General features: G+C 48.0%; 4 protein-coding genes across 4 annotated transcripts; 2 read left to right on the top strand and 2 right to left on the bottom strand.

Annotated features, from left to right (window-relative positions):
• Nucleotides 1-324: 324 nt before the first annotated feature.
• Nucleotides 325-1,542, top strand: N7483_010165 (putative PP-loop ATPase superfamily protein; the record flags this gene model as incomplete). Its single annotated transcript, XM_057093592.1, has 1 exon — nucleotides 325-1,542. One exon carries the CDS (start codon nucleotides 325-327, stop codon nucleotides 1,540-1,542), a length of 1,218 nt encoding a protein of 405 aa, XP_056939563.1.
• Nucleotides 1,543-2,172: 630 nt separating this feature from the next.
• On the bottom strand, nucleotides 2,173-6,743 carry N7483_010164 (putative Ras guanyl-nucleotide exchange factor RasGEF; the record flags this gene model as incomplete). The annotated part of the gene is made up of 7 exons (XM_057093591.1): nucleotides 2,173-2,632; nucleotides 3,137-3,198; nucleotides 3,250-3,678; nucleotides 3,739-5,270; nucleotides 5,644-5,829; nucleotides 6,022-6,329; nucleotides 6,499-6,743. The coding sequence occupies 7 exons, from the start codon at nucleotides 6,741-6,743 to the stop codon at nucleotides 2,173-2,175; spliced, it is 3,222 nt and encodes a 1,073-aa protein (XP_056939562.1).
• Nucleotides 6,744-8,402: 1,659 nt separating this feature from the next.
• On the bottom strand, nucleotides 8,403-9,080 carry N7483_010163 (zinc finger HIT domain-containing protein; the record flags this gene model as incomplete). The annotated part of the gene is made up of 2 exons (XM_057093590.1): nucleotides 8,403-8,922; nucleotides 9,010-9,080. 2 exons carry the CDS (start codon nucleotides 9,078-9,080, stop codon nucleotides 8,403-8,405), a joined length of 591 nt encoding a protein of 196 aa, XP_056939561.1.
• Nucleotides 9,081-11,018: 1,938 nt separating this feature from the next.
• N7483_010162 (NifU family protein) lies at nucleotides 11,019-12,145 on the top strand (the record flags this gene model as incomplete). Its single annotated transcript, XM_057093589.1, has 3 exons — nucleotides 11,019-11,297; nucleotides 11,506-11,916; nucleotides 11,975-12,145. The coding sequence occupies 3 exons, from the start codon at nucleotides 11,019-11,021 to the stop codon at nucleotides 12,143-12,145; spliced, it is 861 nt and encodes a 286-aa protein (XP_056939560.1).
• Between the last annotated feature and the right edge of the window lie 1,395 nt (nucleotides 12,146-13,540).

Below are 13,540 nucleotides of genomic sequence, written 5' to 3'. Positions count from 1 at the left end.
CTTCAAGTTTTCGGGGTTTTGCGTTTGTTCCAAGTTGCTTATTTGCAAAGACTCCTTCAAATATTCATATTGCAAGAGATAAACGCTATGACTTTTCACTAAACTCAAGTTCTTTTCCATTCTCTTCAACGGAGAATAAGTTTAATTTTAAAAAGAGATCAAGTATTCTTTTACTGAACTTGACTTGACTCACTCCACCGAACTAGATAGACCCCACGTCTTCTAATCGCCTCTTAGTTCGTCTCGGCACGGACCACAGCGGGGAAAAAACCAAATCTTTTTTGCCCCTCAATATCATCACCTTAACAATCTCTAACCACCAAAATGGCTCCAACACTTTGTTTCAACTGCAAGGAGGAGCGCGCGGTAATAATCCGACCCAAGAACCGCCACAAACTCTGCCGCGGTTGCTTCATTGAAGTTTTCGAAACCGAAGTTCACGAAACAATCACGAACGCCAAATTATTCTACCCCGGCGAACGCATCGCGATCGGCGCGAGCGGTGGAAAAGATAGTACCGTCCTTGCTGCAGTCCTGAAAACCCTTAACGAGCGATATAACTACGGCCTCGAACTAAGCCTCCTTTCCATCGATGAGGGTATTCGCGGATACCGTGACGACAGTCTCGAGACGGTTAAGCGCAATGCAGTGCAATACGATATGCCGCTGAAGATCGTCGGATATGGAGAGTTATACGGATGGACGATGGATCAGGTTGTGGAGCAGGTAGGGAAAAAGGGAAATTGCACATACTGTGGTGTGTTCCGACGTCAGGCACTGGATCGTGGTGCGGCGATGTTGGAAATTCAGCACGTTGTTACGGGACACAATGCGGATGATGTCGCTGAGACTGTTATGATGAATCTGCTTCGTGGAGATTTACCTCGTCTTTCGCGTGGAACGAGTATCGTGACGGAGTCCAAGGCTTCGGATACTAAGCGCAGTAAGCCCTTGAAGTATGCCTACGAGAAGGAGATTGTTCTTTATGCGCATCATCGACGTCTGGATTATTTCAGTACGGAGTGCATTTATTCCCCCGAGGCTTTCCGAGGCAGTGCGCGCACGTTGATCAAAGATCTGGAGAAGATCCGACCGAGCTCGATTCTCGATATTGTGAAGAGTGGTGAGGATATGGCTGTTCTGGTCCCTGGAAATACTGTTCCGAGTGGAAAGAGTTGCAAAACTTCTGCTGCTGCGGATGATGAAGCTGGTGGTTGTGGAAGTCACAATGGTCGATCCAGTGGTGGTGAGATGGCTGCCATGGAGCAACAGTTAGCTGCGAATGATACCGCCGAGTCACGCGAAACCGAGATCAAAATGCCGAAGAAGGGTAGCGATACAAAGAAGATCAAGACCCAAACTTTACAATACTGTGAGAAATGTGGTTACATCTCGAGTCAGCGCATTTGCAAGGCGTGTACCCTGCTTGATGGCCTGAACCGCAATCGCCCTAAGACGGCCATTGAAATTGGTTTGGAGGATGAAGAGGGCAGCTCAACCTTGGCAAGGCAGATGGAGCATATCCAATTGACCAACAGCTGAGATCACTTGAGAATGCATTATGCCCTTATCAATATCTCCAAGCTACGGACCTGGGACTCAAACCGACTCAAACCAGACCCTCCATACCTGGCTGTCATCTGTCACCCTCGGAGAAAGACCTGCATTTCAGGCCATCGGTCTCCATGCGACACACTCAAGTGCTGCTCTGCAAGCACTCTCTGCCAGCGACTTGCTGCATAATAGCCATATCAAAGGCTCCTCGTGAGATACCAGATCAGCTACAACAAGCGACTGAACATAATATCAGAAGCAGATTTACCATGCATGGATACCACTCAGATAGAAACAAATCCACATCTCATGCTCTATATTGTTTTGTACAAGTCATATCAAGTAGTATACAAGTCCCATCAACAGGACAGTTTCACCTCAAGCAGTAGCATCGCTCCACTCAAAGTGTAGTCTCAATCCAATTATCCCCAGAATACATGCCATGTCTCTCCCGGGCTCAGCAGCCAACTTTGGCATAATTCGCGCATTCCGATCCTCGACGAAAACCCAGTATTCGACAATGTCCAGGGTCTCCACCAGACCAAGATATGCAGATATGCATCCATAAATCCACCTCAACCAGATCAATTTGATAAATCCCCAATCTCAAGAGATAGATCACTCATTCTTAGCGAGAGGATCGTGCAACTCAGGCAAATCAAATCCAACTCGTCGAGCCGTAAGTCTAACTCTCTCCTCCTCATCCATATTCATACCGGGGTTATACCGCTCCAAAAGCTCACAGTACGTACGCTGAGCGCGCGCATACTTAGCTAGCTGCTCTGCCTCCTGGATACGGATTGAGGTTTCTTCAGCAGAGGTAGGCAGGGAGAATGGGAGCGGTGCGGTAGCGCTGGATGTAGATGGTGATGAGGAGGATTGTGTTGTGGAAGGTTGTTGTTCTTCGGAGCGGAAGAGTTGGCGGATGCGGGTTTGTAAGGGTGAGGGATTGTTCAGCGTGCGGCTCCGTGCAGGGATTTCGCGGAGTAGGGCGCGGTAGGTTGCGCGGGCTTGAATACTTGGCTGTGTCATTTCGGAGGCTTGGTTTTGATTGCGTTGTGGTTGAGGTGTGGAGGATCTTATCTGCGGTTTTGGACGGAGTCTGGAATCTGGATGTAGCGATGCACGTGACTTATTGCGCAGCGTATAAATGGTGGTGAAAAATGCGATTTTTAGGGGAAATGGAAATTTAGAAAGAATCGATAGACTCATATTTTTAGACGAATTACAAGTAGCTTAAGTATTTTCAATATGTATCACAGGTAGAGATTATCATCACATCACTACCATACTCCTATATACAAAGTGGCAGAGTCTGCCATTGAATGGGCGCCGAGCGTCATATCAGTCATGCCATGGATCCTTCCAACCAAGCATGTAAGCAAAAAGCAGGCAATATATGTGTGTCAATCATAGAAGCGTATCAACGTGAGGAGGGGTATGGTGGTTATAAGGTAAGGGTCGGGTAAGTGTCAAGGTACGTTAAACAAGGTTCGTGCAACAGGTCTGCGAGGGAGTAGAGTGACCCGGAATTTGGAATCTGCCATAGTCACGAGAGGATTAGACACGCAGCCAGCCAAACTTCTTTCGAACAGGCTCTCCGCCAGTGGACGGTTCGACTTGCAGACTGCGAGCGTATAAATCCTATGAAATGTTAGTTGGTTGGTATAGACAGTAGTATGATAGGTAGCATACCTCTTCATCGCCAGACAATTTGCAGTCCAGAATCAATCGTTCAACATCCTCGAATTTTTGGGCTTGAGGGTGAGGTGTCTTTTGGCTTCTTTGAATACCGAGAACAACCTCACCCATGACCTCGAATTTCTTCCAATTGATGCGGGATTTGTTTTCTCCGACGAACGTCTTGTTTCCTTCCTCTGCAGAGACCAAGTCGCGGCGGTGCAATGGGAGGAAAGGAATACGTTCGGAGAAAGAGTTCTCCCAGGCCAAGCGGTATGCGAAGTGGCTGCGCTGAGTACTCATAAGAATGACAAGGCGCATGAACTCTTTTTGTGTTTGGATAGGAATCAATTCTCGGGTCTGTGTCAATCGGTGAACAGGTGTGCCGTTGATTGCGGCAATCACTGCGCCGAGGGCATTGTAGTTATTTTGACGACGAAGTTTCTGGAAGGGATGATATTAGCCTGGTTACTTCTAAAGGTAGAAAAGGAATGCAAGACTTACCACTGCAATCCCCATGAATTTTTCCAGACACCTGGCTCGGTGCTTAGGCTTATCACGAAGTAGAATCATGCTTGCCACGAAGAACGCAAGATGATTGAATTGTTTAATCATCCGGTTGACGTTTTGCAAGCTCTTGACCTTCTCCTTGTCCACGCCCGAGATGCTCACATGGCGCACCAGGTCGCGTGGTCGGAAAGAGTTATACATGACCCAGTCAATGCGGGTGAGCTGTCGCGCAAACTCCTCTTCCGGAGCTTCCATAAAAAACCGCCATTGAACTTTCGTGATCGGGTTTCGGGGGTGAAGCTCCAGGCGAAGAGCTTCTTTTTGCGCCGCTTCTAGGGTCAAGACGGTGAAGGATTGGTTGAGGGTGCTGGAGGGTTTGTCGTTATTAGAAGAGATGGAAAGTGTTCCTGAGAGGCGGGAGGTAGAATCGTGTGGTCCATCGCTAAGATCCAAAGCGCTCATGCTGTAAATGGGGTCTTCTTCCTCTTCTTCGTCGTCATCGTATGTGCTGTTGAGAAAAGGGACTGGAGAGCTTCTGCCTGAGTTATCGAAGAATGTTTCTGTGAGGCTGGATTCATCTACATCGCCATCACGGAATGCCCAGCCAATATCGTCGTCCTCAGCATTCGAGTCTAGGAACGATCCGATCTCCTTCGCGGCGAACATATAAAAATGACTTTTTTCGAGGGTTCCAACGAAGTCGTGGACTCGTTTTCGTGTTTTGGGAAAGGCGAAGTCGCCAGGGTAGTCGGAAGCCCACTGGGCCATGATATTCAGCAATCGCAACTGCTCTGCCATGCGGGCCAGCTGATCTGGAATGGTAGTTTCATTTTTCTCGAATCGACCGATCAAAGCATTCAGGAGGGTTGAGGGTGCTGCAAATTTTCGATATAAACAGAGAAAGACCGAGCCGAATTTCGAGTCATGTTTCGACATAGGTTGAGCGACCAGGCGGTCGACAAGATCATCAAATGACACTCCTGCCTCTGCGCTGGAATTGCTCTCGCTACTGGGTTTTGGTCGTACGACATTGGTCGGGCTCAATGGAGCCTCTTCCATCTCGTCCTCCATATTCAAAAAGCTGTGAAAGGCGTCGGACCCTCCACTAGTGCGCCAGGTGGTTTGCATGCGTTGTGAAAAGCTCTGTTGGTCTTGGCTCGGGGAATTCTCTGTTTGGACAGACGGTCGGCGGGTATTCATCCGCGTCCCTGTAGGAGTTTGCGGTCGCACCGGTTGGGAATTACTGCGGGCATTTCGAGGGGCACTTGGAGCATGCTGTTGCGCCAGATTGGAAGCTGGAGCTTGGTCGGTGGACGGACGGCGGCCTCCGTTCCCATCGACAAATCGATCCAAAGTAGATGTTGCTGGGCCGCCAGCGGCTCCCGTTGATACAGCGGTTGGGTTTTCTGAATTGGCTCGAGTATGATGCCAATCGAGGGGTGGGCTAGGTTGAAAGGACTTGGTTGTTGTCCGCGGCGGGGGAGGGGCGGGAGGAGAAATAGTTGAGGTGTCAGACGGTGCAAGGTCTGGGGAGGGGCGAATGGGGGAAGAGGTTAGCTCGGGTCCAAGAGTGGGATTGAACGCCACAATAATATTCTCGTCCAAAGTCTTGTTTCTCTTGTGTTTTTTTCTCTTTGCTTGGTATTTCGGCTTCTTTTCCCTTCTTTCTTGGGGATCTTTCTGTCGATCGGTGGACTCTTTTTCTCAGTAGAAAAAAAGGGTAGCGAGATGCTACTACGGCGACCCACTTAGTGAACTAGGGGTCATGGCTCCAGTAACAATCCTTTGGATTATTTCCTTTGTTGCCGAGACAATCGGCCTTTTCCCAGAACAAAGAAAACAAAAATAGAAAAAAAAAATTTGAAATGAATGAGAAAAGAAAGAGATAAAGCGACTTACCGGCTCGAGTGGAAATTACAGCCCGCAAAACAAGTGCAATACACATTTGCTGGGATCGGGGTGACTCGGGCGATGTCCGGTAGATCTCGTGTCGCTCATGAACCAGTCCAAGATCACCATCCTCGGGGCGCAAATCACATTTGCATGCAACCAAGAGAAATGGCAGTGGAGATGCGTCAAGGGAGTCTAAATGTACACAGAGTCTCCAAGTCAATATCGGTAAATGCTGGGAGGAAAGCACCCTGTCTGCCTCGGTTCTTGCATGGATATCGTGGGGAGATCCAGCAAAACATGGGCAGACATGCGCAAACATGGGAAAACATGGGGATTTAGGCTGGGGGATATCGGGAAATCTCGTCCCTAGGTTCATCAACCTACCTATGAGCTCGGCGGTTTCCGTTAACTGCTCCGGTTCAGTGGCATCATGCAGCACCAAAACACCGTCCACGACTGGAGCAAAATCATCATTTCCCAATCGTGGCCAAAGTATGTTATGTTCCTGGTCGAATTGGACTTTCGTCAGGTCGACCTCCAGTAATCGTACAATATAGACGGCCCCATCTAATGACATTTTCTTCTTGGTCGAACAGGAGAAGGGCTTATTCTTCATGTCCAATGCCCAATTAATGAAGCTTGATTTGCCGGCTGTGTCTTTGCCTACAACCGCAATAGTCACTTCAGGCAGACTAGCCTTGGAGGATTCCTGTAGGTCCCAAATAGCCGTCAGTCATTAGGCCCTCCCTTCGAGGCTTTATATATTGCAAGCGAAACAGGCAAGATAGACGCAATTGCACTCCGAGAGTTCAATTGCACTTGAAACAAGGGACACGCACCTCATCCCCAGCATTCCGAGACCGGGATCGTTTGGAAATCTCATTCGGCGCCTCATCTTCTTCCGCTAATGTCTGATCCATTCTTGACCCAGGACCTTGTTTCCGATTCGAATCCAACTTGTATAACCCTCCTGAAGGGGCGGACAATGTACGGCTACCCATACCTGGGTGCGGCGGAGCTGAACCAGGAGCTGCAGATGCAGCTGCAGGCATTGCATGAGCCCTATCACTGGCCGCGCGCTCACGGCGTGATTGTTGGAAAGCCATGATCTGCGGGCCACGAATCAAGTAGGTAGCGAAAAGATCTCACGGTCGAGGGAGGAGGGAGTCGTTATTGTGTTTCTTCGAGGAGCCCGCACTGCAGCGCATCCATTGTTGCCCTTTCGTGAAACTGATCAGAAACGGTCGCGGGGCTAGGTACCCATCTGGAAATTAAAGAGGGAAAAGTGATCTGTCCATATAATCTGACAGCAATTCTGTTTTATAATAACTGCTGGTTAAATTGGGGTCGAGCCATAAGGGGGGGGGGGGAATAATTGAAGCTTACCCGGAGATAGTGATCAAAGTTGAACCGTGGAACGTGGAGCGGGCAGAAGCTCTCCGTCTTGTTTTTTTCCCTTTCCCCCTATAATATAAGGAATTCAACAAAGGGGGATACCAAAATTCATAATAATTCAAGCTCTGCAAAGAAAAAAAAAGTAGATCTCAGAAGAATTTGCCTTATACCTATAATCTTTATTTTTTTTGGTATTTTTAACAATTTTTTTCGTCCTTTTTTCACGGGAAGTCAATACTCGTTTCTTATTGGAGTCAGGGATTCACTGTAGTGGCCCCCCGTTCTCCAGATCGCAACCCACTTCTACGTAAACTCGAGAGTTCCAAGGCATTCATTCGTGCTACTCATACGGATGGGTCTTTCAAGCTGAGCTGAAACCCAACATTATTGTACACCCGTTATACTACAGGATCGACGTAGGAAAAGACCACCCGCAGATACTTGGTGGTGCCGCCACGCCAAATCACACACAAATTTGCTATTTACCCTCCGAGAATACGGGGAAGGGCCAGGAGCGCTTACAAGAGGACCGAGGGACAGAGAGACATAAGAACAATCAAACAGCATCACGATGATATCCAATGAATATCAAGATTTGGATATTTACGGAGCGGAGAGAGGGGTCCAAATCCAATGGAGCTGCAGCAAGAGTGATGCGTGGTGGGATTCGTTCAATTTGACAGCTAATCGCCGTCAACGTGCAGGCCCGGGCTGACTTGGGGCCTCTCATGCATAGATCAACACATTTCTCACGGCCCTCCTGGTCCTCGAGAATCAGGGAACCCTGATCAAAACTAAGACAATTCTCCCGAGGCTGACGAATATCTGCACAAGACATGCGATCTATCGACTGGGGATTATATGCCCGTGCACCCTGTCACTTGAACTTTTGCTATTCAACATCGTACTTGGGGTCTGTAGTGCTCGAACTCCGTTCTGAATCTGTATCGCTTTCCCCCCTCTTGGCTGGTTAAGGTCTGGACGCACTCGGGCTCCGCTCTAGATGGGGGCGCCTTGGTTGGTTGGGTCCGCTAAGGATGCGCTATAATGGCGCTTGCTGAGGGCTTCGGTTGTGCAGTCTTAGCCGTTGGATTTTCTGTCAATCCTTACTCAGGTGGCACAAAGTGGCATGAAGATGAAAGAGGGGTATTCTCATTATCAATGCTTGATAATAGAACGAAATATTGAATGTCATAGTAGAAAAATAGAGCATTTGCAAAGGCGTGTTTTTTTGTAGTAATTAACAATATCATACAATCATTGTCCAGCAATGACTTGCCAAATAGATCCCGCAATTCCGTACTCCGTAGATGACCTCTGGGGTCTTATGCTCGGTCCCCCGGTTGATAGTAGATGCTTTGACGACAAAACTAGGCCGAGTTTGGCATCTGAGCGTTGGAACCACAATTAAGCAGAGTTAAGAATTGCATAAACGCCTCGGCTACTACCCCAGTCTCGGTCCCTTCCTCGCAACCTTGCCTAAGCTTCCGTACCTTGCCTAGGGCACGGTTGAAGCCTTTCTCAGAATTCCATGGTCCCCGGCTTCGACGAGAAGGTCCTCTTCCTCCGCGGCCATGCATTCTTCCTCGACTCGGTGGGGTGTACCACTCGACCCATTCATCTTCTTGTGCTGCTCGGTAGATTTCGTGCAACTGACTACGTAGCTGAGGATAGCGCTGAAGGAGGGCCTGAAGCTCGGTCGAGGCGGCTATAGCTGCAGGAGAGGATTCGCTGAGCTGGCCTGAGATATTACCCGTATCGGGCCCGGTTTCACCGTTGGTTTGTGAGTGCTGAGTGTTGGTGGCTGATGTCTCGGTTGGTTCCTCGATCGTGGGGGTCACCTTGGGCGCGCAGTAGATCTTATGGGATTGGGTACATGCAAGCGAACAGCTGTCTCAGAGCAGAATTAACAGGGATTATCTCTTGGTGAGATCTGTAGATCTCGGATTGGCTCGTATCTTTCATAGGAGTGCATACCTCATGAGTGCGCATGTCGGACAGCGGTATTTGGATGGTTCCGAAGAACACACCTCACAGGAACCAGGCATTTTATTCGGCAGACCAGGATCTTTTCACCGACAGATTGTCCCTCATAGCTGGCACAACGCGCCGAGATTTCTTACAAGAATCAGGGATGTCGAGTCCAGCAAACAACTGCGGAGGTCGAAGCTCAAAAATGTTTTTTATCGATTCTGCCATCGATCCCCGCATAAGATCTTTCCTATTACGGGGGTTCCACATAGCCACATCGGGGTTGATAAGAACTTCCAAGGTTGCCCAGGTTTAGATTGAATTAGAAATTTACTCTATGGCATCTCATTCTAACTTCTCTTCTCAACATCAGAAACTTGGTGTGCAGTGAAAAGTGCCAGGGAGAGTTCCATGGCACCCTGGCCAGTTTGATCCGGATGGGTCCTGCAGACCCAGACTAAGCACATCAAATATGGACGTCCCATATAGTTCCAAAGTCTGCAATACATGTCGCCGATGAAAAGTCAAGGTACTCTCAAACTTGGAAATCTCATGTGGCAAACCTAGTGCCCAATCTCTAGGGCATCCAATCCTGATCCCTGTCTAGTGCGACGAGATGGTGCATAGTACATACGGTGCCTGAAGAACGGCCACGTCTGTACCGGATATGAAAGGAACCGCGCTTTCATTCATAACTCAATTGGCAAAACATGTGTACTGACAGGATGGTATCATCCCCATTTCAATGCAAACTTGTTGCAGAAGAAATATCTCGACCCGTCGAAGTGGATCTTGAGGTTCCTCGCTTCAAAGCCAATGCAGCATTGAGAACACAGTGTGTGGCTAAATATCTTGATTTTATGCTATCATCAGCAATCTGTAATTGCACAGCTGGCCCTTTCTTGCATCTATGGGAAATTTGCCTAGTCTTCATTGGAAGCACTCTCATCCTTGAATGCCCTGATTGCATTCAGTTCGGCCTTCCTTGCCAGGGGAAACCAAGGTTAGCTGCCGAGAAGCTGTTCGAGTCGTGCATAGGAAGAATGGTCTGGACGCCATTGACAGGATGCACTATTTGCTATCCTCCAGTTGTACCAGGCAAGTTTCAGTCTATCCTAGGATGCCACAGGTTCTGGGAAATTTGTCCTAATTGAGATATAGCTTATCAACTCATCACCTTTGGGGTTCAAATCATGGTAAGCCCATACTTGAAGAAAGCAATGCAATTCGCACTTCTGGCCCAGTGGGGAGTCTACCAACAGTAGCAACTGAATGTCTATGACGATATCGAAAATTGACATCAATTGCTCCATACCAGGTCCTTGCACTGGAAGATCATCTTGAAGCTCGCTTCCATCAGGCATAAACAAAACTTAGGACATCTTTAATGTATCCACATTGTGACCCCGGGGTCTACCATTGAGGATTAACTCTATTCCAAGCGACTGTTTCCCAACTTGAACACTGGCACCATTGAATATTTGCTCCTGTCGTGTGCAAAGTTTTGTATCTTCAGCGCACATTTGACCTAACTGAACTGTACTATAACCTTTCACTAATCAAATACCAATCCTATTTGGGCAATCAGGACTCAGACTAAGGTCTCTTTGGCAGTATGGACTGGCCCATCTGCAACACCATCGACACATCTGGGCCCAAGCTTCCACCAGACAGGGCCCTCTTAAGATTTCTGCCCACAATGCAAATTAATATTCTATTCTGTGACAAAGAATAACCCCAATTAACAAATTTCTCACGCTTTCTTTCATGAATTCAAATATCCCAACAGGATATTGGAGCAGAACATAGCGAAGCTTCCGACATTCGGCAGATTATGGTTGTAACGCCTCGTCGCTGATTGGCTGATTCACCACTGCAAATTTGTAATCCACGAGCACGTGCCGTCCCTATTGCGTCAGAGTCCGGACCGCGGCGATTCTCAACTTTTTGAACAAATATTATTTCCTGCAAATATCACTTTTTGATCTCCTCAAACCAGTACGTTTGCAGTGAAAATGTCAATCAACTCAACGTCCTCAAACATGCTTCGACGTGCTCTATCAAATGCCCGGGTCCCTTCATCTATCTCCAAATCCATCCGACCTGCTGTGTTCGGTCCTTGCAGGAACGTGTCGAGCGCTGCTCGCCTTCCTACCCTCACAGCCTCAGAGACGCGTCGCCGACCAACGGTGCGACCATACCAGCAACCAGTGGCATCAGCCAATGTTACTGGTCCCTCATCGACAAGCAAGCGCACAATCTTTATCCAGACTGAAAACACTCCTAATCCCGATGTATGTCCTCTGATCCTTGGTTTATATGGACTATGTACCCCGACAACATATACACCATTGAGCTCGCAATTCTAACAGAATAACCAGGCTCTGAAATTCATCCCCAACCACCGCGTCCTTCCTGAGGACTTCCCATCCACCTTCCTGGAATATATGTCTCCCCCGCTCTACCCTCGCTCCTCCTAACCCATCTCCCCTTGCCGCAAAGCTTTTCGATGTCGAAGGCGTTACCTCGGTGTTCTATGGTGCCGACTTCATCACCGTCACTAAGTCCGGTGACGTGAACTGGGCACACATCAAGCCCGAAGTTTTCAGTCTCATCACCCAGGCTGTTACCTCTGGCGAGACCATTGTTTCGGTTGTTGAGGGTGCTGAAGGAGATCACGAAGTTGAGGAAGATTCGCTCGCTTACAACGAAGATGACGATGAGGTCGTCAGCATGATTAAGGAATTGCTGGAGACACGAATTCGACCTGCTATCCAGGAGGATGGAGGTGACATTGAGCTTCGTGGATTTGAGGATGGCATTGTTATGTTGAAGCTGCGTGGAGCGTGCCGAACATGCGATTCTAGTACGGTAACATTGAAGAATGGTATTGAGTCTATGCTGATGCACTATGTGAGTTTCTCCTTTCACCCGAGAGACCAGATTGGGTCGGTTAACTAATGTCTTATAGATTGAGGAGGTTAAGGGAGTCGAGCAGGTGATGGACCAGGAGGAAATTATCTCTATGCATGAGTTCGCCAAATTTGAGGAGCAGTTGCGAAAGAAGAAGGGAGAGGGAAAGGGAGCTGCGGGCTCTTCTTCTTCCGCACCTTCTGCACCCTCCACACCCTCCGCACCTTAACTGGGTGATCCACGTTATTTGATGCATTGAACTTGTACAATATTCCACACATACCACTCTTTCATACCCATGGATGTTCTAGATGGTTCATAATTAAATTCATGTTAGCGTGATGCTCTCCTATCAACTTTCCCAAGGTTTGCCATGCATGTCGCATACGACACCACGTATTTCCTACCCCGCTTAAATCGAGGCCATCAACCACACTGGTAATTAACGAAACTCTAGTTCATAAATAGATTTACTACTATTTGGAGTAGACATAGCTGGTCTTGTCAACTCGGCTCACACGTGCGGACCTTTATGTCGACATAAAGTAGTGCAAGAATATTGTAGTAAGAACAGACATCTCCAGGGCTAGACTACATCTTTCCAAGGTTCCAATAGTATTGCCACTAGATGTACTGCAGAAGGCTAGAGCCGGATATCAATGATGGTACAACCATCGTATTCGAGACCAAGCTACCCCTCTCAGGTTGAACAGATCTACTACCTGCCATGAGACCTAGATTTTTTCTGCAGGACATCGTGAAATCACCCCGTATTTCCAATATTCAAAAATTGAAGTGTGCCGTGTTGCTCATTCTAGACAACGGTCAGAAGAGGGGCGTGCATAACCCTCGCGTCCCCATTTACATGAGATTGGGTCGAGACTGGTCGGGATGGGACCACCCTAAATATGCGGAGTCTCAAGTCTATGAGTCTATTAGTCGAAGCCGCGGAGGGCATGGACTCTAAGAGACTCTAAGAGGGGCACAAAATTGCGGGGAATGGCTCCCGTGGAGGGGCTGAGCTCCATGGTTCAACTTACCCATGATAATTTGCTTTTACCTGGTTCTTGACTTCAAGTTTCTCTGATTCGAGACCCTGTCTTTTCTCTCCTTTGGTCTCTTTTCTTTGGACTGGTCTAGATATTCTACAGTTCTTGTTTTTTGTCGTCTCTTTATGTTCTTTAGGGCTCATTGCGGCTACCCACTTACGTCAACAACTGATGTCAAATGAGCCGTGCAGCATTCATGAGGATCAACCCGGAGGTCCGGAGTATCCGATGATTCGTGCGTCAAATGAAGGGATGAAGATAACATGGGTAGTGACATGGATATACGTCAATATTTCTCTGGACATCCAAGATGTCTAGAATGACTATCCTTATATCCCGGGTTTAGGTGGCTTACACTTGTATTACCATAGAGGTTTTTTCTCTGTGACACTTTGCAACCGTTAGAACATTTAATCTACTTTGAAAGATTGTAAGACTGTAAATACCCACCTGGGTGCCTCTATTTCCCGAGGGCTGAATTTTGTGAATGAATCATAGCGGGGACATTCTAATGCAGGTGAGCTCTCCCCGCAAAAGGATCAGCCTATACATCAACCCCGGAGGAATCTCTCTTT

The sequence above is a fragment of the Penicillium malachiteum genome (assembly GCF_028827825.1).
Source record: "Penicillium malachiteum strain IBT 17515 chromosome Unknown utg000005l:1.0-9002435.0:326005.0-9005861.0, whole genome shotgun sequence".
In the NCBI taxonomy this organism is placed as follows: domain Eukaryota; kingdom Fungi; phylum Ascomycota; class Eurotiomycetes; order Eurotiales; family Aspergillaceae; genus Penicillium; species Penicillium malachiteum.
This window is presented reverse-complemented; position numbering and strand designations above follow the sequence as displayed.